We start from the raw sequence: 23,992 nt of genomic DNA on the forward strand, positions 1-23,992 counted from the left end.
GGAAGTGTGTTTCTGAATCTCTCTCTATTTTGTCTTAAGCCTGCTTAGACTGATTGTGGTTTTCAGTTACCAAAAAAACCCAGAAAGGGGCGCAAAATCTTTGCAAAAAATGAGAAAATGCCGCCACAAAATCAGACATTTTGACCGCAAAAATCACAAAATCCCAGATAAGTAGAGTTGGGTATCATCCGCATAGCTATGGTATTTTATGGAGTTATTCTCGATAATGTGTCCCAGTGGCAGCGTATACAGATTGAATAGTAGTGGCCCCAGAATGGAGCCCTGGGGGACCCCACAGTTCAGAGACATCGGTGATGAGGTATGTCTTGTTGTAAGTACGAGTTTAACCAGTTCATCACTATGCCTGTAATTAAAGCCAACCCAGTGTTCCAGTCTATATAGTAGTATGGCATGATCAACTGTGTTGAACGCTGCGCTTAAATCTAGTAGCACCAAGACTTGCCAGCATCAGAATTCAATCTTATGTCATTCACAACTTTAATAAGACCTGTTTCAGTGCTGTGGTAGGCACGGAAACCTGATTGAAACTTATCAAGGTAGCAATTAGACATTAGAAAGGCAGTTAATTGGTTAAAAACAATTTTCTCTATTATTTGAATGGTAGATTGGATATGGGCCTATAGTTGTTTAGTACCAGTGCATCCAGGTTGCTCTTTTTCAGTAAGGGTTTCACAACTGCTTCTTTCAGACAGCCTGGGAATATGCCTGTTTGTAGTGAGGTGTTGATGATCTGAAGTACATCTGGTGATATTAGATGTAAGATGGATATAAAGAAGGCTGTTGGTAGAATATCTAAGTCAGATGTAGAGGAGCTAAGACTTTGTACCATTCTATTAAGAATGTCCACATCAACTAAATGAAAATTTCTCATGAGGTTAGGATTTAACTTCACCGTAGCAAGTTGGTCCGAATCTTGGGTCGGTTGCACATGTGTGAGTATGTTTGTACATATTTTTTCAATCTTTCCTTTGAAAAAGGATGTGAACTCATTGCATTTGCTGACTGAGAGGAACTCAGAGGGCATTTGATTTGGGGGCCTTGCTAGCTTTTCCACAGTGCCAAACAGGACCCGTGTATTATTAATATTTCTGTTAATTATGTCAGAGAAAAAAGATTGTCTAGCTTTAGAAATTTCTTGGTTGTATTTCAAGAGTGTGTGTTTATAGATTTGGTAGTGGACTTCAAGTTTGGATTTACGCCACTGTCTTTCAGCCCTCCTGCATTCTTGCTTTAGCAATTTAACTGTGGGATTCATTCTCCAAGCTGCTTTTTGATGTCCCACTGTTTTGATTTTTTCAGGGGCAATAACATCCATAATATGGGTCACCCTTGAATTGAAATTAACCATGAGATCATCTGCACTCTCTGAAGTTTGACTTTGGATCTCTGAGAGTACTTGCTGAAAGAGAGAGGCTGTCTCACAGTTGATTACACGTTTTTTGACTGTAACAGATTCCCTTTGAACATGAGGGTACATAGAAACATCAGAAAAATGCTGTAATGTTCAGAAAAGCCATAATCTTTGACACTAGCACAAGCATTTATACCCTTTGCTATGATTAAGTCTAGAGTGTGACCTTGGTTGTGTGTTAGTCCTGTTACATGCTGTGTAAGGCTAATAATGTCAATAAGACTTTTAAAAAATCCTTAGCATAGGCATTCTCTAATTCGTACAAGTGGAAATTGAAATCGCCTGATATAAACAAGCTTTCAAAGTCCACACAAACATTCGAAAACAGCTCACCAAATTCCTCTAAGAAGAGTGGTGCAGAAAATATTGAAGGTCTGTAAATAGTCAATAACAGTATGTCAGAAGAACACTTTAGAACTGCAGCTAAGTATTCAAAAAATGAAAATTCACCTAGTGCTGTCTTTTGACATTGAAACAGTGCCTTGAAAATAATTGCTATCCCCCTCCCTGTTTATTCTGCCTTTCTGTACTAATGAAATTAAAGTGTGGTGGAGTTGCTTCTATCAGTGTGATAGAGCTAGTGGATTTTTCCAGTCATGTTTCAGTTAAAAATAAAAAATCAAGGTTGTGGGTACAGATAAACTCAAGGCTAGTCCCATCCCTGTGTTCCCCAATGTTATTGAATGTGTTACGCGTTGGTCCCGTTTAAAAAAACGTTGTGGTTACGTTGTTTCAAGCTGGTGTTTAGGGCCGGAAAAATGGCTTGTTGAGAAACGACAGGACTTTCCGGCTTTCAGGGCTTACCCTCATGAATATGCGCGACGCGATAAGCAGGTGTCTCTGATTGGCTCCCTCTCATGAATATGCGTGACGTGATAATGAGATGTCTCTGATTGGCTCCCTCCCATGAATGAATGAATCCGCCTCCCCCGCTCGCGCTGTGTACAACTTTGGGAAGCTACAAGCTGTTAGTTGGTTCGTCTGCTTGTTTGGAAAACATTGTTTTTGGAACTAAAACCTCAACATGTCTTCAGAGATACAGCCTTATATATATGACCCTGAGTCAGAGGACGATGGAGAGGTGGAGGAGGAACCGATTCCTCATCGTTTGACTATGAACGTTTCTGAATGGTAACCTCAATGTTTATTACTATTCTTGTCGTGTTATTACAACAAGTATGATTAGCGTTTTAGCAATCGCTTTCAACTATGCTTTCTAATAATAATAAACAATGTTGTGACCAAGGTCTGATTCTGTAAGCGTTTAGTCTTTGTAATCTTTTAGTATGTTGACTACAGGGCAAAAAGCTGTAATATTTACTACTTAGTTACAATGCTATAACTCAAGTTGCAATGCATTACAATGACCTGGATTTTAGTGGTATTCATTGTGGTGGGTCAGAAAGAAGCTATTGCTGAACTTGGTTTTTAGTCTGCATGCTACCAAAGTAACATGTAATCAGTAATGCATTCGTTTTTGAGTAACTTGCCCAACACTGGTGAGCAATATGCATCATACTCTGATGCTTATGCAGAATATATTTTCAAGTATAAATTAAAAAGAAAATAAACTGTTTACTTCCAATACAAGAGGGAACTTGTCTGAGTAAGCAAGCAGATCCATATACTTATGTTATGATAAGCAAACTGTGGTTGGCTCAAAAGGGTTTTAGTGTTTTTCAGTAACATCACAGTCTCTCATTGGGTGGAGTGGGGTAAATGGTGTAACAACTATGTTATGCTATGTGCTAGTGTTATAGGTACCAAAAATGTACTTTTACTTTGGACACCTCTGCACTTATGTGTGATGATGGGTAGCCTTTGTCGTTGATAAATGATACACATTCATGTTCAACTTTTTAGGTAATGACAAGACTGACCGATACCATCACCCCTGTTGCCTGCATGAGCCAACACCCTGGACTGGAACCTGTGTGCCGAAATATATATGCACTGCAGAAAGCCCTCAATGACTTCTGGACCGACCACGGAAGCCTGCAAGTGAGAGGCTACCAAAGGTAGTCGTTCTATATATCTTCAAAGTTAAAACAGTGCACAGGCATGCTGTAGTTGTACTATACTCACTGCACTGTTTAAGTGGCAGTAAAAGTAGTCACTTCTATTTTAAAACACACAAATCATACACTACACATCGCTACTTCTTTTTTTAATCATTACTCATTGTTCCAGAATAAAAGTCATACATATCTGTGCACAATGATTTATGAAAAATAAATTACACCGGGGGCTCTTGTAAGCAAATGTATTTACAAATGTTACATATAATTAAAAAAATGCAAAGGCACAACATTGACAAACATACTGTATACAACAATCTTTGTCTTCCAGACGATGCCAGCATCTGGCCTACAGATGCTTCGTCAGTTGGTGCTGGGGTTGGCTGGGGAGAAAAGTCTACATCGTCATCCCGGCATGTGTCGTTCGGCGCATCAGACAGGAGTTTCCGGACACGGAGGGCCAGTATGTAGGCTTCAGGGCTGCCCTTGATTGAAGCGGGATCTGTAGGATTCTACAGCTTCTGCCAGTGGAGGGTGGTGGAATGCTGAGGACAGGGGATCCGGAACATCAATCTTTTCCAGCTCCTCCAAGTACGGCTTAGGGTTTGGGATGACCTCCTCGAACAACAGACTCATCATCTTGTGCACGTAACCTGGGAAATATTGTTCAGAGTAAATATGTATATCCTTTTAAAAAACATTTTGTTACAAATGTAACTTTTCAGTGAAAAGATTAAAACAATTGTGAAATATCTTACGGTATTTTGCTTTTGTCTTCACTGGCTTCACAGAGTATCCTCCCTTTTTGGCCTTGGGGTCGTGGATGCTGTATCTCAAGGTTCCTTTTGTGATTCTTGCCTGGGTCCGCCCTACATTTTCATTGAAGTGAAGTGCTGCCAGATAGTGTCTGTAAATCAAATTTAAAAAGCATATGGTTAAAAGTGGCTCTGTGACCTCAAGTGGGCAAAACCATAGCAAAACACAGTAGGAAAACACATTTCTTTTTCTAAGATATAGACATTGCTATTCGTGTCACTGGCACTACTGCAAACATGTTGAAAAGGCTGGCGTTTAAAAAAATATAGTACCTGCACAACATTCCGATGAAAGGAAAGACCACATTCTTGGGTGTGAACCGCAACATCAGGCTGTGAAATGCTTCCAGAGTTGATGTTTGGTACCGAGAGTTTAGTTTCTCCACATCATTGAGAACCCTCTTGTTAACAAGAATCTTCTCCATCCTCCTTATGGCTTTGGTACCTGAAAAGATAAAGCGTAATGTAAATATCTCTTCAAAAGGCATTGTCACAACATGCAGCGAGTTCAGAATAACAGTATAACAATAAGTACCTGGTTTAAACCACTTCTGGGATTTCGGGAAGATGGGGTTGTCGTGCTCGTGTTTGTTTTGCATGTGGTTCATCTCAGATTTCCACTTGGCAAGTTTCTCTGGCCTAGAGAAGGAGGATGTTGCACACCAGTACACGTGGTTGCTGATCCCTCGTTGCCACTTCTTCACCACCTCACAGTCCTTCTCTTTAGCTGCTTTTGCCACCTTCTTGGACAGACCTGAGAGTCACAAAAGGTATTAGTGTACTTCACACTTGTCATCGGGGGCAGATTAAGAAATTAGGACACTGTCTTGGTCCCCATACCCCCACAAAAAAACATACCTTGACCCTGCTAATCGGATATGTTAAGTAAACCACACACAGTGCCCACAGCTAGCAGGTAATTGGACACTACAATACACCCCAGTCCCCCCATGCTATAGAGTCGGGATGCTATAGAACTTAAAACATATATAGTGTGCGCAGAGCCACAGCAACACATTTTTGGCAGGGGGTGCTGTTGGTGGGTAGACAATTTGTGTAAGGGGGTGGGTGAAAATGTTGTATTTTTAGATGCAATTTAATGCATTCTAATACATTTCAGGGCAAATCCCACCTGACTCACTTCCTCATATTTGGGATGTTGAGATGACAAAATGAGTGTCATATGGCCACGCACGTGATGCTATGCTGAGATTACTATCCATCAATCATGATTACTAAAAGCCCAAAAGCGCAACTTTAAATGCCGAATCCAGCTAACAGTAAGTAGGCCTACACAGAAGTATTTTTTTTGTAGCAAACACAATCAATGGTAGCATCTCATGAACTCAAATAATTGGAAAGATAACTATTGCTACGGTGGTTATGAAGGCTGGTTTGGGTCGAGGCCATAGGGCCAAGTTGGCCTGGCCTCTTATATTAGGGACTTGGCCCTTTGGCCCCCTTGGACCTCCGGAACTGGCTTGGCCTAGGGACTATACCAGGACCAGTATGGCAAATGTGGTTTTGAAGGCCGGTTTGGGGTGTTGGCCGCGGGGCCAAGTTGACCTGTCCCTTTGGGGCCTCATAGGCCTGTTCANTAATCCACCCCTGCTTGTCATGGTCATACATATGAGAATCCTACGTGGAATTAAAAATGCACTTTGTAACCCATAAGGTACTGACCTTTCTCCAAATGCCACACATAATAATGCGCTATCTTGCGGTCTCTGAGGAACTTATGGATCTGAGGGTGACAGTCTGTGACAATGTAGTCCACAGCCACACCCTTCGACTCCAACAGCTGCAGTCCTCTTGTGAGTCCCTCTTTCTCCATATTGTGGCTCCCACCGACTTCATTGCTCTGCGAACACATAGAAAGGAAGTATATATTGACTTAACACAAAGCTTATATTTCTTGCCTAGGACGTAGTGTTGAGTTATAGAGAAAGAATTGTCAGTGAGAGTGAAAGCAAAGCAGATAATAGGCAATGCGAATTGTGTAAAAATGTCCATCATTCTATACACAAGTGCCCACTAACCTGTACTAGTTGAAGGTCAATGATGCTGTTGGTCTCCAGATTCATAAGACTGTAAGTTCCATAATTGGCACAGTGTCCTTCAAATACAAAACAGGGCTGTTATTCAAATTTCATCACACATTTGGGTCCGTATTGCAACAGTTTTACATGATGTGTGCAGATAGACACATGGAAAGAACTAAACAGGTGAATCTGCCCTCATGTCCCCGCCAAGCTTGACTTGTTTGTGCCTCAGAGACTCCACTTCAGTGTCTTGAAGCTGGTGCCATGAGTGAATCACTGCCGGCTCAAGGAAACGGTTTGCATGCCTCCGGAATGCTGAGTAACTGATGTTTTGGAGGCGCATGGTTTGATACATCTATACATGAAAATACCTGATCGTGAGGATCAGGATCAGGTAATGAGAGGGTGTCAGTGACGTCAGCAGCAGCAGCAGCAGCAGCAGCAGCTGCAGCAGCGCTGGTGATGGCCTCCTCCTTCTCCTCTTCCTCCACCCGAGGTCTTTTAGATGGGCGATGTTGAACGGGCCTGATGGGTGTAGAGGATGGTGGGCCCCATGGTGCATCAGAAGTGCCTACTCCTTTGCTTTCACACTTCTTTGCGTCGATGTCGCAATCAAATTGGACTTCTACAGTCAACAAAATGTGTGTTACTGACTAGTGGTGTGGATCGGCACTGCCCTCACGATCCGATTCGATCACGATTCGGAAGGTAGCGATTCGATTCGATTCTATGCGATCCGATCCGATTCAATTCTACAATGCATTGCAATGCATTACATTTCTACTGAAAGCAAAGCAAATGTTTAATCAGTCATGATGAGGCAATACAAGTAGTCAGATAATGAGCAACAATTCATTGGCTGTTTTCTGGATCAGCGTGTATGAGTCTTTCAATGTCTTGAAGTGCTTTTATTTAATTTAACATTCATTTGCTCCCGAAATATCCATGGAAGCAATTGAAACTTAAAAAAATTGCCGGATCGATTCTGGAACTTGCCGGATCGATTCTGGATCGTCCATGCCCCGCATCGATTCGGATCGCCGAATCGATCATTGTTGACACCACTATTACTGACAGAAGACACTACACACTTTCACATACTGCAATGCCATAACCTGGGTGTTGGGCAGTAATGCATTACTAAAGTAATTAATTACTGCATTTTTTTGCTGTAATGCAGTAATGCAAGGCACTACAGGGGGAAATCTGTAATAGTTACTTAGTTACAATGCTAAATAACTTAAATTACAAATGCATTCCAATTACCTGTTTTTTAGTGGTATACAGTGTGGTGGGTCAGAAAGAAGCTATTCCTGAACCTGGAAGTTATTAGTCTGCATGCTGCCAAAAACACCTCCTGGGTTGGAGGTGAAAAATGCATGCCTCATGAGATTGCTTCACACAATGACCAGATCTATATGTTGGCCTATTCTTTTTATGAGACTAACTAAATGAATGCAAAAGCAGTGTAAATATAGTAATGGTGTAGTGTAAGGGATTTGGAAAAGACAGTAACATGTAATCCGTAATGCATTACAGCTTTTGAGTAACTTGCCTAACACTGGCCATAACATACAGAAAGGAGCAGTATAGTGGGGCCTATAGTAACTGCAAGTAGCTACACATTCTGGAATAGCATTTTGCTTCAATTCATAATGATCTGCCTCACAAGAAAGAAATGAAATATACAGAAACTGATACAAAAGAAATGTAATGTACGTATAAACAACAAACCTTTGCTTCTCATGTGAGGGCCTAATGTGCGCATGGACACCTGAGTGGTTTGCGTCGAACGTCGAGGTCGGTCTATCTGAGTGGCAACATGGGTAAAGGGTGGTGTCAGTACTTGAGTACTTGACTTGCTCTGTAGACAGAAAGAAAACGGGTCCCCAAAGCATTAGCATAACAAGTGTGTCAATGACAGCAACTACACCTAGGTGAGCTGTGGTGAATATTTTGGAACAGTTTTAGAAACACAGGTTTAGAAACTAGGTACACGTGTGCAGACATCCAAAGTTCCAAAAACTCATGTCAGGGAGATTATCGACCCTCGACCCCCCCGATAATCAGAACGGCATTCGTGTTAAAAGGCGTACATTCGTGTCCTTTATATCGTCCAGTCTGCATAGAACATCTGCCTGCGATTTCTCCTGGGACTTTTACAGGGCGTACTAGTCATTAACTAACTATTCCAGGCCGCACGAGTCATTATCTTTCTCTGTCCCGCATTGCCAATTGGAAAAACGTAGGCTACATAGTCTAAAACCAGGGATATTTTATCTGACTTGTGGGCATCCATCTTCGAGTGCCTGCGCGACCATCAAGCCATGGCGATCTGAAGACAGTGAATGTACTGTCGGTGCACGGCAGTTAAAGCCAATCACCCGATAGTTCAAATACCTACACTAACCAAAGCTTTGCCACCATTTCGTGACTTCGAAACATAAACGAAATGAGGAGTATAAGCGTTATACAACAGGTAAACGCAAATTGGGTGTGTTAGAGAGCAAGAACCACTTTCAAAGCCAGGGCGAAGGGACGAAAAATAAACACAATTGTTTTGTTCACTCGTTTGAACACACTCCGGAGTACTGCGCGGATTAATCTGGGTCCAGTAGCTCAAAAAAGGGCTCCGTTGCACAAAACATTCTTTTTTGTTTTACTTAGCTTGGTCACTATCATGCTGATATAGAACTGGAGCTAGGCACACGCCAGTCAGTGGCTGTGGCTATGTAGCTCTAATTCTACCCATATCAGGCTGCCACAGAACGAAACAAACATGTCGCTATTGTAACAAAACACTGGATGCAAAACTTCATAATCCACGACTTACCGCTTGTGGGCTGGTGCCTGTTCTATGTGATGGTATTGACCCAGGTGGTAGAATCAGCCTTGTTGCGAAGCCACGGCTATATTCCCCCATGTTAGTGAACTCGCTAGCACTAACATCTTGTTATATTAAGCTGGTTGTGATGTCCCATAGATGAACTCCAGCCATTTCTTCCGATCATCCTCCTTTTTTGGCAAGAAATGCATCGATGTCTATGCTTTACTGCCACAAATCGCACACGAACGAGTATGTTCTGCCATGCTAATAAACAGTTAGCTTACTTAGCTTCTCAAAACCGCGGGTCTTCAATCTCAACTTCCTCTGATCCATTCTGGGGGGGAGGTTCTTATCAAGGGCTCTGGTGAGGGCGGGGAGGACAGGTTGGGGGTGGGTTGGCCCCTCATTTGCATTAGGAACGCCTCGTTTCGATGTGATGTCAGAGAGAAAGGCTTTTCTTATTCGCTCGTGAAACTGCATAATTTATTTAAATTAGGAAACGCGCCAAGGGGAGGTGACGCCCCACTATGGGACCTTGGATGTTTGTGTATTTATGGGTGACAGTCCGTTTGACAATAGGAACAGGTAAAACCGTTTTTTATGTGAAGTTGGCATTTAAATCCTGTTCGGTAAGTGTTTACATTATATTTTTAGAGTGGAATTAAGTTTTAATCAGATTTAAAGTGAGTTAAATCGGACTTAAGTGTCTCATGTAAACGCATAGAATGTTTGTCAGCTGTCCTTAATCACCCCCAGCAATTACTGCTGACCAACAGCTGCCGTTAATTTGGCCACAAATTATCCATCATGGTGTCGCCCCCACTGACCATGCGCAAGGCAGTACGGCAATTTAGTATGGAAATTGTATCCATCGCACCCACTGACCAATGACCATGCGCAAGGGAGCATTTTCCATCCACTCGTGTCCTCAGGAAACGTGCCCGTACTACACTGTGGCTAATGCATTTCCCCCCGAGAGATTGTTCTTCTGTTGAGTTTCTTTGGTCTTGATATTGTTACCTGACAAGTCTCCGTTGCTCTCTTGAATCTTTTGCTCTTGGGATGTTTTTGACTTTTTGGATTTTTGAAACTTTGTATGGACTTTGATCTTGCCTTTTGCCGTGAACCTTTTTGGATGTTGGACATTGTTTGATCTTATGCTGGATCTTCTCTGTGTTGGATTTTTTGTTCCTGAATTTTTTACCATTTACAACTGAGCATTGCAAACTGAATCTTTTTTTGTGACATGTTGGTCTTCTTTTAGCCTTGTTGATTCATCCTTTTTTGACACAGTAAAACTTTTGAACCTGACTTCCATTGTCTGCCTCCCTCTGCATTTGAGCCACCTCTTTGGTCTTGTGGTCAAGTGTCTGCCTGATACGCAAAAGACCCGGTTTCAATCCCCGTCGTTCGTGACGCGCACATTCTGCAGACGCACATCTGACTAAGTGCAAGCGCACATACACACACACACAGACATTCTGCACAACTGTAATTAAGACAATGAATGAGTGGGTAAGCGGTTAGGGCGTCGGACTTGTAGCAAAGGTTGCCAGTCCGATTCCCGACCCGTCAGGTTGGTGGGGGGAGTAATTAACAAGTGCTCTCCCCCATCCTCCTCCATGACTGAGGTACCATGAGTATGGTACCGTCCCACCACACTGTTCCCGCCATTGGGGGCTGCCCCCTTGCACGGGTGAGGCAGAAATGCAATTTCGTTGTGTGCAGTCTTGTGTGCAGTGGAGTGCTGAGTCACAATGACAATGGGAGTTGGAGTTTCCCAGTTGGGCTTTAATAATAGAAATAATAGAGTGACTGTAAATGTGGAATGAAATTGTTCTATGATGACTAATAGTGTAATAGTCTGCTGCAGCACACATTTAGCTTCCCACAGGGTTCACACACACACACACACACACACACACACACACACACACACACACACACACACACACACACACACACACACACACACACACACACACACACACACACACACACACACACACACACACACACACACACATACACACACACACAGGGATTGAGAAGATATGCTTGCTGTGTGTGACCGAGTGCACATATTTAATAAAGTGTTAAAGTCTGAGCACTCTGCAGCAATGCTACCATAAACTGATATAAAACACACATGGCAACATGTTCATGCACGCATGTGTGTATCCTGCAGCAAGTACATGACTAAACACAAGCACACTGGAATGAACACACACACATCAGCTGCTGCTTCACCCAATGACCTCTCTCTCTCTCTCTCTCTCTCTCTCTCTCTCTCTCTCTCTCTCTCTCTCTCTCTCTCTCTCTCTCTCTCTCTCTCTCTCTCTCTCTCTCTCTCTCTCTCTCTCTCTCTCACACACACACACACACACATTCTGCATCACACACTCTTTGTCTCTTTACTTACCAAAGCCGTTGTAGTTTACAGTCTGGATTCCTGAGTAGAGCAGATATCTGCTTCACACCAGAATCCCTAATTTTATTATTATCCAGATCCAGAAGTGTCAGGTGTGAGGGGTTTGACATCAGAGCTGAAGTCAGAGCAGCACAGCCCTCTTCTGTTATACTGCAGGCATCGAGCCTGGAGAGGAAGTGGGGAAGTACGGGGAGATCACAGTAAAGGTTGGTCACTGTGAGGATGTGAGCAGTCACCACCAGGTGGGGGGTAAGGCAACCATGAAGATGGGAGGAAAAACGGAAACAAGGTGGTCAGAAATCCAAAAAATAGATGGTATTTTATTTTTAACAGTGCAGTTCCAAATGTCCAAGTGTAGGCAAAAATCCAAAAGTCAAAATCCAACAAAAATAGCAAAAAATAATATTTCAGTTCAAAAAGGTGCAAAATGTCCATATACAAAAATGATGCTGAATAATGCTAACAAAAAGGCGAATAGCTTTTAGCTCCGGTATAGCCAAACCAAAGTCCAGCAAAAAGTGTAGCATAAAAACAGACTTACATTTTCAGACAGCCTCACAACAAGCCTCTGGTCCTTCCCCCTCTCTAACCCAAACAGAGAATGAGGGCATCTTAAATACAAAACCCAGGTACCATCTAATTGCACCAATCAGAGCCCCTTGACACCCCATTGGTTCTCCCCCCTAAACAACCAATCACCTTTCCCCACATAATATTTACAGAATTAAAATTGGCCAAAACAATATCAAAATACATATACATTTTACCCCCACCAATGACATGTCAATACAATAACCAAAAATACAAATGAACAACTAAAGGGCGGAAATAGCAAACAAAATAGATTGCGGATAAGCTGACAGTTTGATTGGCAGCTCACATCAACAGAAAAGGTGCGCTCTCCCAGCGGATGCGCTTTCGCTGTGGCTGGGGCTTCAGTGCGTGAGACCAAGGATAGTGTTCCACAATTGGTGTCTGACCACAGATCTATTGATCGCCTTGTTGTTCACTGCGGGGCAGCGGATCTGTTCAAAGAGCAAATAACTGTCAGAAAGGATTTTAATGACTTATATTCAACTCTAAAAGATCTGAAAATTCCATTCTTCATCAGCGGGCCAATACCAGCACGATGCTATCACAACTATGCTTTCTCCCGACTATATAGCCAAAACATCTGGTTGGCAAAGACTTGCAGGGCCAACGGTATCAGCTTTGTTGACAACTTTGACCCTTTCTGGAGACGCTCTGTACTTTTCAAACGAAATAGTGCAGAACTGAGTTGGACCGGCGCTAAAGTGCTAACAGACCAGTTTGTTTACTGCATTGAGACCTTGGGCGCTGATAAGTGACCTGTATCAGTATCCACTCAGACACATGGGCATTTCAACAAGCCCTATGAATCTGTGCCTGTTTTGATATCTTCCAGTGTACAAACGGAGCCACTGACTGGTGAAAGCACACACACAGATGACGTAGCCCCACTCTAATCAAGTGGAATGACTGACGGCATGACTGACCCATCAAAACACAGAACTTGCCACAAATTGAACCACACAGAAACTGTCAGCAAACCGCTCGCCGGAGATCAAGTGTTCACCTCCTTGTCGGACTGGCAAAATGCCATCGGCATCACCAATAGCACCACCCAGGTCTGCCGAAAAGCAACTGTCAACACAGGAAATAGGAAATGTGGTTTCCTCAAAACCAAACTCACCCCCCAGATGTGGTGAAACGCAGCCACCAGCATCAAGCTCTGGCAACGGTGATAAAATGCAATCACCAATGGAATCACAACCTTTCCGGAATGACGAAACACCATCTTCATCTCCAAGACTGAGATTTCCAGCAACCATGGCGAGACTACTCCCCTTTGTCAGATCTTCCTTTTCTACCCCCAGACATTCCTACCAAGCTTCCTATGTGGATATTTCTCAAGGTCAACCTCATTCTACCCCAAAATCTGAAACAATACTTCCATCCACTATTGCACCCAAAAAAGGAAGGGCCCCACCTCCACCTGTCTGTGCTCTGGAGTGCAATAGTATCAGTGATGATGACCTTGTTGAAAGCACAGTCTGATATCAATTGGGTCCCTACCCACATAGTAACGGTAGTTTTGAAAATAAGCAGATAAGGGGACCCGTGGACAATCTCTCTATTCCAGTTCTAACAGCTAAGCGAGATCTCTTAGACACATATACATTCCCCCAAGAGGGCAAACTTGGAAAATCTCAGATATGTTCAAAAAAGAACCCCTCAGAATATCACAGTGGCAATGCCTCCAATGCTCAATGTCAAGTTAGCTTTGAAGAATGCTAGATCTCTCAAAAACAAGCCTTTTATAATGATTTTATCTGTACCCACAACCTTGATTTTTTACTGGCTGAAAAAATCCACTAGCTTTATCACACTTATAGAAGCAACTCCGCCACACTTTAATTTCATTAGTACAGAAAGGCAGAATAAACAGGGAGGGGGGATAGCAATTATTTTTAAGGCACTGTTTCAATGTCAAAAGACAGCACTAGGTGAATTTTCTTCTTTTGAATACTTAGCTGCAGTTCTTAAATGTTCTTCTGACATACTGTTATTGACTATTTACAGACCTCCAAGACTTTCTGCACCACTCTTCTTAGAGGAGTTTGGTGAGCTGTTGTCGAATGTTTGTGTGGACTATGAAAGCTTGTTTACATCAGGCGATTTCAATTTCCACTTGGACGACTTAGAGAATGCCTATGCTAAGGAATTTTTAAGTCTTATTGACATTTTTAGCCTTACACAGCATGTAACAGGACCTACACACAGCCAAGGCCACACTCTAGACTGAATTATCACAAAAGGTTTAAAAGCTTGTGCTAGTGTGAAAGTGACTATGGCTTTTCTGACCATTGCTGCATTTTTTCTGATGTTTCTATGTACCCTCATGTTCAAAGGGAATCTGTTACAGTCAAAAAACGTATAATCAATTGTGAGACAGCCTCACTCTTTCAGCAAGCACTTTCAGAGATCCAAAGTTAAACTTCAGATAGTGCAGATGATCTCATGGTCAGTTTTAATTCAAGGATGACCCATATTATGGATGTTATTGCCCCCGAAAAAATCAAAACAGTGAGACATCAAAAAGCACCTTGGAGAATGAATCCCACAGTTAAATTGCTAAAGCAAGAATGCAGGAGGGCTGAAAGACAGTGGCGTAAATCCAAACTTGAAGTACACTACCAAATCTATAAACACACACTCTCGAAACACAACCAAGAAATTTCTAAAGCTAGACAATCTTTTTTTCTGACATAATTAACAGAAATATTAATAATGCACGCGTCCTGTTTGGCACCGTGGAAAAGCTAGCAAGGCCACCAAATAAAATGCCCTCTGAGTTCCTCTCAGTCAGCAAATGCAATGAGTTTGCATCCTTTTTCAAAGGAAAGATTGAAAAAATACGTACAAACATACTCACACAGGTGCAACCGGCCCATGATTCGGACCAACTTGCTACGGTGAAGTTAAATCTTAACCTCATGAGAAATTTTCATTTAGTTGATGTGGACATTCTTAATAGAACAGTACAAAGTCTTAGCTCCTCTACATCTGACTTAGATATTCTACCAACAGCCTTCTTCAAATCCATCTTACATCTAATATCACCAGATGTACTTCAGATCATCAACACCTCACTACAAACAGGCATATTCCCAGGCTGTCTGAAAGAAGCAGTTGTGAAACCCCTACTAAAAAAGAACAACTTGGATGCACTGGTACTAAACAACTATAGGCCCATATCCAATCTACCATCCATGGATAAAATAATAGAGAACATTGTTTTAACCAATTAACTGCCTTCCTAATGTCTAATAGCTACCTTGATAAGTTTCAATCAGGTTTCCGTGCCTACCACAGCACTGAAACAGCTCTTATGAATTACATAAGATTGAATTCTGATGCTGGCAAATCATCAGTCTTGGTACTACTAGATTTAAGTGCTGCTTTCGACACAGTTAATCACGCCATACTACTACATAGACTGGAATACTAAGTTGGTTTTACAGGCATAGTGATCAATAAACTGCTTAACATCTTACCTACAACAGAGAAGTTTTGTTGTCGCCATTGGAAGCCATACCTCATCACCAATGTCTCTGAACTGTGGGGTCGCCCAGAGCTGCATTCTGGGACCACTACAGTTCTATCTGTATATGCTGCCACTGGGACACATTATCGAGAATATCACAAATTACCATAGCTATGCGGATGATACCCAACTCTACTTATCTATGTCCCCCAATGACTACACTCCCCTTGAATCACTCTATCATTGCATGGACCAAATTAACAAATGGATGTCTCAGAATTTCCTCCAGCTGAACACAGATAAAACTGAAGTAATTATATTTGGGGAAAGAGAGGAGAGACAAAAGATTGCTACTATCCTTGAGACGAAGGGATTGAAAGCAAGGGATACAGTTAAAAATCTCACATGAAACAGTCACATGAAAGCTATTACTAAGTCTGCATTTTATCACATAAAAAATGTCTCTAAATTTACGGGCCTTATGTCTAAACATGATCTGGAGAAGCTAATACATGCCTTCATGTCTAGTAAGGTTGATTGCTGTAACAGCATTTTTACAGGCCTCCCCAAAAAGACAATCAAACTGCTTCAACTTGTACAAAATGCAGCTGCAAGGGTTTTTACAAAATTAAGGACGTTCAACCACATTACTCCAATTTTAAGATCGCTGCATTGGCTCCCAGTAAGCTACAGAATTGATTTTAAGGCAATGCTACTTGTGTTTAAATTAGGGGTGGGCAAACATGAAAATCTTTAATCGCATTAACTCAATGACTTTCTGTGATTAATCGTGATTAATCGCATAGCGCGCGAAACCCAAAAAAAATGCACCCACTATTGATAGTTTTAAATCTAGACTCAAGACAAAGGTGTTCTCAGATGCTTTCCCCTAGCTCAAATTCTTATTTTTTTATATTGTCATGTTTATTTATTTATTTATTTTTATTTTATTTTATTATTACTATCATTTTACCTTATGTTTTATCTTAATGTTTTAAATGTTCTTTGACTCTAATATAATTCCTTCTTTCTTCCATGTTTCCTTTCTTTTTTTGCATTTGTTAATCTTGTGAAGCACATTGAGTTGCACCTGTGTATGAAATGCGCTATACAAATAAACTTGCCTTGCCTTGCCTTGTGGAAGGATGGAGGCGGAGCTGGTGTGTGCAGTGGACTGGTGAGTGGAGGAATGGAGTGTTGAGTGTTTGCGCAGTGAATGAGTGGACTGGCGGGGAAACTGTGGTGCGTTAGGTAGTGGAACATGCTAGCGGGTACCTCACTAGATACTGTGGATGTTATGGAGGGACTGTTTTAACGGCAAAGTGTGAAATATGAAATGCGATGTATGCAATAACCTCGTGGTTAATGGCGTCGCCCGCGACAACCAAAACTGTCCAAACTTTTCCCCCCAAAGTTCCAACATTCTCCCCAAGAAAACCTGACACAACAATGTCCATTTACATGTTGCACTAGTCCAGAATCAGTATTGTGTGTGTGTGTGTGTGTGTGTGTGTGTGTATGTGTGAACGAATGCGAGTGCTCCGTTTGCGCAACCGGGAGAGAGAGAGAGAGAGAGAGAGAGAGAGAGAGAGAGAGAGAGAGAGAGAGAGAGAGAGAGAGAGAGAGTCATTGTACGCGCTTGCAGTTGTAAATACTGCCCGTGCGCATTCACAAACGGAGCGGTGAGGAGGGGATGACAATTCACATCCTCACAGTCACCCTCTGTCACTTAGTCTTAGACACATTCAGACACACTATACACACATAGTTTGACTATAGTCAAGTCAAGTCACGTCGGCTTTGAAAGTCGGCTTTCAATTTTCTTTACATGCACTGGTCATACAAAGAATTTGAAATTACGTTTCTTACTTTCCCATGCAGACATAGACATAGATTTTAGGTGTGGACATAGACAATTAGACATAGACATACATGGAACGTAAAGAGGTAGTGTTGTGCATTTCCAGATATGTCCTATTTTGACGATTCTGACATAGTGATGGTAACATTTTGAAATAATAATGAATATAAAGTAAGCAATTTGTGATGTGCAATATAGCTAGTTTTCCAGTACAGTCATTCACGTGACAGGCATGAAGCAGCAGAAACGTGTGTGTGTGTGCTTGTTTTGAGTTGGTTCAGTGTGTGTGTGTGTGTGTGCGTGTGCGTGCGCGTGCGTGTGTGTGTGTGTGTGTGTGTGTGTGTGTGTGTGTGTGTGTGTGTGCGCGTGTGCTCTTTTAAGTCAGTGCAGTGTGTTTGTGTGTGTTTTGAGTTAGTGCAAGTTGGGGGCGGGATTTATCAGTGTGTGTTGTATTGTATCAGTGTGTGTGTGTGTGTGTTTGTTTTGAGTTTTTGAGTTTTGAGTTAGTGCAAGTAGAATGTGCAATCACAATACAGTGTTGAGGGGGGATATCAGTGATGGGAGGGCGGGTTAAGTGTTCAGCATCCTGATTGCTTGGTGTATGAAGCTCTTTGCCAGCCTGGTGGTACGGGAGCAGAGGCACCTGTACCTCTTTCCAGAGGGCAGGAGACTGAACAGTTTGTGTGCAGGGTGGCTTGTGTCCTTGGTGATCATCAGTGCTTTGCGGGTGAGGCGGGTGGTGTAAATGTCCTGCAGGGAGGGGAGTGGCGCTCCAAAGATCTTCGTTGTGCTGCTCAGTCTCTCAACAGCATCTCCGTCGATGGTCAGTGGTAGCAGTTGTTTTTGGCCCCTCTGAAAGTTGACAACAATCTCCTTGGTCTTGCTGACATTCAGCAGGAGGTTGTTGTCCTTGCACCATTTAGTCTACTTCTTCTCTGTAGTGGGCCTTGTCCCCCTTACGGCCCGTACCCACACAGGGTAATTCCGCTCCGCTCTCATTGACTTTGAATGGGGGGCGATATCGTGGTGAATCGAGGTGAAGCGATATCGCAGCGGGACGCGATTTGATATAGACGAGCTCTCTATATCTTGCAAATTTGATGGTCGGCGGCGATTTCTGTGATTTCCAACATCACGTTTTTGCTGAATATAAAGACCCTAAATGCTTATAAATGTCACGACTACCACGGATTGATGTAAAAATGCACCACGAACTTATGTAACACAAATAGGTTACCCCACATTGCCATTTGATCACTCAATGTTTTGAGCTAACCGGGTAAGCTAACGTTAGCATTTTACCAGAACCAGGCAGCTACAAGCTTATATTAGACTACTTCTGTACTTCTATAATGATATAACGGGGCTTAAATGTTATCTAGGACCAAAACACAATCGCATTTGTAATATTGGGTGAGTAATACGTGCAAACGACCATTCGCCGTTTGTTATCTCGCTCGGTCTACCCAGTGTCAGCTGCGAGACACAGGCCGCACCGTGAGGCTCGAAAGTCGGGTGAGCAGCGTAGTTAGCCCCGGGGAGAATCTACTGGGAGTATCCATGACCACACCCCCAGCGCGATATTGCGCGTCGCGGATCCCGCCAGGCAATTTCCCCAGTGGGTACGAGGCGTTACTGATGAGGCCCACCAGTGTTGTATCATCCGCAAACTTCACTAGATGGTTAGTGCTGTGGGTAGTTGTGCAGTTATGTGTCAGCAGTGTGAACAGCAGGGGGCTAAGCATACAACTTTGCTGACCCCGTGCTCAGGGTCAAGGTGCTTGAGGTGTTATTCCCGACACATACTTGTCGGGAATAACTTGTCTCTACAACAAAAAGTCCAGCTGCCAGTTGCAGAGGGAGGAGCTGAATCCTAGCTTGTCCAGTTTGTTATGGTATTGAATGCTGAACTGAAGTCAATAAACAGCATTGTCACATATGAGTCTTTATTGTCTAAGTGGGCTGGATGGAGGGCAGAGCCGATTGCATCCTCCGTGGGTTGCTTGGCTCGCTATGCAAACTGGTAGGGGTCCAGGGTGTGGGGTAGGGTGGCTTTGATATGTGACATGACTAGCCATTCGAAGCACTTCATGATTATGGGCGTGATACAGGACGGTAGTCATTGAAGCATGATGGTGATGATTTCTTTGGCACAGGTATAATGGTGGCAGCTTTGCAAAGTGATGGGATGACTGCTTGCTCCAGAGCTGTGTTGAAGATGTCTGTAAAAACATCCTTCAGCTCTTCTGCACAGTCTTTCAACACTTGGCCTGATATGTTGTCTGGGCCAGCTGCTTTGCGTGGGTTGATGGTGGCTAGTGTCCTCTTCACGCTGGCAGAGGACAGGTACAGGGGTTGGTCATGAGGGGGAGGTGGGATTTTCTGCGTGTGTGCTTCAAAACGGGCAAAAAACTGTTCAGGTCGTTGAGCAGAGAGCTGTTGTTCTCACAGCTCCGTGGTGCAGGCTTGTTGTCCATGATGGCCTGAATGCCCTGCCACAGGCTCTGTGCGTCTCTGCTGTCCTTGAAGTGTGTTGTTATTTTGTGTGAGTAGTCCTTTTTTGTAGTAGTTGTGTGAGTAGTCCTCAGCAGTCTGTGGCCATGCCTTCTGGTTGGCCAGAGTGGTGATGTGTTTTGTTTCTGTACATCATAGATGCATTTTGTGATATAGGAGGTCACAGTGTCGGTGTACTCCTCAATGTCAATGTGGTTGTTGTGAGTGGCAGATGTTTTGGAATCTTTGGTTTCAAAGCAGTCCTGTGGTTGCGAGACAGCCCCCTCTGGCCACTTTCTAACCTCCTTCAGAACTGGTTGGGTGAGTTTTGCCCTCTGAGTGTAACGTGCAATATAATAGCAAGATGCTTAGGTGGTCTGAGTGTCCGATGTTAGGGAGGGGCTTTGCCTCGTAGGCTTCTTTCTGTGGGGTGTAACCAAAGTCCAAGGTGTTTTGTCCTCTTGTTGGGAAGTTAACATGTTGGTGGAGTTTTGGAAGCACAGTTTTCAGATTTGCGTGATTAAAATCACCAGCAATAATTGTGAAGTCATACGGATGTGCATTTTGTTCTTCACTGACGGCCCGATACAGCTTATTCAGTGCCGCGCTTCTGTCGCTGTTGTTGTTGCTGGGAGGGATATAAACCATGACTAGTAAAATCGCAAAGAATTCCCTCGGGAGGTAGAAGGGTCGGCACTTGATGACCATGAACTCTGCTAGTGGAGAGCAGTGTCTGTGTACTACCGTAGCATTTCGGCACCAAGCATCATGTGTATAAACACAAATTCCTCCACCACGTTTTTTGTCTGCTAGGGCTCTGTCAGCTTGTATTGATAGCATGTTAGTTGCTTCAGTTGTATAGCAGAGTCGGGTATGTGGTCGTTGAACCATGACTCCGTGAACACAGTCACATAGCAGTTACTCACTGTTTTGTTCGCTGATCTCAGCAGCCGAATGCCATCCATCTCATTGTCCAGTGATCTACGTTTGCCAAGAGTATTGATGGTATTGCTGGACGAATTGTGTTGGCTGCAAGCCTTATTTCGACGCCACCTTGTTTGCCCCTCTTCCTAGTTCTGGAGCATCGTTTAGAGTGCCTCCAAGTAGGTAAGACAGACGGGTCTGATGTTGAAGTGGGCAGGCAAAGTATCCCCAGTTCTTCTAGCGACTCTTTTTGTATGTCTAATACTTCGCTTATGTTGTCCATTCATATCTGCAACAGCTGCTGCCAACTGTGCGTGCGTTCCGATGTAGTTTCCGACGATAGACATTCCAAAAAACACATTTTAACAACAAATAAACACTGCAGGTTCGGGAGAGTAAGGAGCCGCTGCAACTGGGTCAAAGACGTCCAACATGTCCTTCAGTGCAATGGATACTTTTGCTTACTACAATTGCAAAAAAAAAGGTTTTTTTTTGGCTTGGCTTTCATGCATTCACTTTTCAGTTTTTCACAGTTGCAGTAAGCAAAAGCATCTGTTAGCACTGAAGGACAGTGTAATTTTGAACGTCTTTAACCCAACTACGTGCACCACTTCCGGAAGAGAGATTAGATAGTAGTAGATAGTAATAGCCCACAGTATTTAGTCGGATGCATCTGTGTTTCTTTGCTTACCGCAGACTCCATGGTTTAAAGTCTGAATTCGAGAGCAGAGTAGATATCTGCTGCACACCCGAGTCTCCTATTTTATTATGACTCAGATCCAGATCTCCCAGGTGTGAGGGGTTTGATCCCAGAGATGAAGTCAGAGCAGCACAGCCCTGTTCTGTTATACTGCAGGACTCGAGTCTGGAGGTGTGTGTGTGGCGGGAGGCAGAGAGAAAACAAGACAATTAGTTACAGAAGGTGCACAACATTCACACTGCTGTTGTAGTGTAACAACCGATGCACAAAAATTAGTTAGTTCAGTTTAGAAGAGATAATATGGATAGCTGCCTTATACACGCATACCACTACTCTTATTTATAAAATAGTCAACATTCAAGGATAAATAAAACATCTTCCTCCTCATATTCTTATGTTACATAAACTATATGACAGCTGAAACTGAAATTTTGCAAATCCCCCTTTGCAGCCCCCCTATCTGGAGCCCTCTGAAAACATTCTTACATGACCTACAGCTGCTATCATGAATACTATTGTATTAGCCTGCATTCATATCCAACTGGAGGATGTCATGGGTCCCAACTGGAGGATGTCATGGTTACTATGCCAACTGGAGGATGTCATGGTTACTATGCCAACTGGAGGATGGTGTGTGTGTGTGTGTGTGTGTGTGTGTGTGTGTGTGTGTGTGTGTGTGTGTGTTTGTGTGTGTGTGCGCGTGTGCGTGTACTGTATGATGTGAATACACATTGGTGCTGCGAGGGGTGGGGCGGTGGGGGGTGTTACAGATTCTAAGGGGCCGACAGCTCTGACAGGGCCCCTGGAAGGATGCTGATAACATAGTTTGTCATTTTGGGGGGCCAAAATTTGAATCTTTCATGGGGCCCAACATTTTTATCAGCGCCCCTGTGAATACATCATACATCACTGCACTACTGTATCGTCATACCAGCTGAATGCTGATTTCTGTTCTTATGTCACACACTGTACATAGAACATATTTTCTTAATTACAAGTTATACTGATCAAACTCTAATAACTAACTGGAGTTTCTTGATTCTGCAGTGTGAGTCCTCCAGTAGAGGGCAGAGCTGCTTCACTCCAGAGTCTCCTGGTATCTTTCCATTCAGATCCAGCTCTGTCAGCAGTAAAGGGTTTTCATGTAGAATTGAAGTCAGATAGGCACAGGCCTGCTCAGCAGCATCGCTCTTCAACAACCTACAGAAACAACAGTAGAATCACTAATTTCACACACTTCCACACTAATGCTCCTCAACAAGCCTGCAAACACACATGCATGCACAGGGCTACATAGGAAGACAAATCAAACATACACAAATGCATATATACACATATTGTACAGGGGTGGGAGATGTGACGCCTTGTTTTTTCGTAACATTGGTTAAAAACCTACAAAACAATTTTTCCTCTTAAAAACAAATGTCAATAAAGAAGATGTGGTACATTATGTTTCATAATAGTCTTAGATGAGAAGAAACATTTTGTTGAGATTTATGTTAAGGTTTATACGTCAAATATCCTGCGGTGTGACTGTAACATTAATGAAACCTGGAATATTATATATAGTGCAGCAAATACCTCAAACAATCTTTCACTTGGTGATGCAAGCATCAAATTTGGTTCAGAGGTGCTTCAGACCCTACCCTTTTAGAAAAGGTCGCTATCCAGGTGAAAAAACAAAATGGCGGCCATTTTCCAAGATGGTCGCCAATTGAACTGCTTTTAAATGGCTTTTATGTATATTTTGATTGACTGATCATATTTTGAATATCTATGTATGGAAATATATTATGTTGAGCATGGAAAATTCAATGATACACACAATATTGACAATTATAGTATTTTCATAATTACATGTAGGCCTAAATAAACTAACACTCACTGAATGATTCTAAATATTACAAAAACAGAAGTAGGCCTATAATGATTACATGTTTGTTGTTTGGGTAGGAAAACTCTCTGATGCACATGTTGGATTAGTTATTTTTAGTCCTCCACATTTGCAGGAACATAACTGTGTACAGTTGAGGCTAAAGCAATAGCATTAGCATCTTCCTCGGCAGTCAGTCTTGCATCTACATTTTGTCAGTTGCTGGCAACTCCCCGCAATTGTAGGAAGCTTTGACCAGAGAACTTTCCAGGCCTCACCATCTTTTTGCCACCCCCAGTTGGCAGGGCTTTCAATTTGCATTTTGCACACAGTAGCTCGGCCCCATATACAGGCAGTTTGGCAGCGGACCGTTTAACATGATGGACAAGGGATGCACTTGTCGGTGGAATGGCATCATAGGATCTTTGTTTCCGAGCAAACAAGTCCAGTCTTAACCTCATCAACCTTGTCTGTTGTGCTGTTCTTGTCATACATATTGATGACAAA

General features: G+C 42.8%; 1 protein-coding gene across 1 annotated transcript in view; it reads right to left on the reverse strand.

Annotated features, from left to right (window-relative positions):
* The window catches only part of LOC134449223 (NACHT, LRR and PYD domains-containing protein 3-like), a 52,990-nt gene that overhangs the window by 18,448 nt on the left and 10,550 nt on the right, over positions 1 to 23,992 (reverse strand). Inside the window, exon 4 of the mRNA XM_063199067.1 lies at positions 11,557 to 11,730. Within this exon, the coding sequence (XP_063055137.1) occupies positions 11,557 to 11,730 (174 nt within the window). The remainder of the gene's footprint in view (positions 1 to 11,556; positions 11,731 to 23,992) is intronic.

Source organism: Engraulis encrasicolus, chromosome 5 (genome assembly GCF_034702125.1).
Source record: "Engraulis encrasicolus isolate BLACKSEA-1 chromosome 5, IST_EnEncr_1.0, whole genome shotgun sequence".
Classification (NCBI taxonomy): Eukaryota; Metazoa; Chordata; class Actinopteri; order Clupeiformes; family Engraulidae; genus Engraulis; species Engraulis encrasicolus.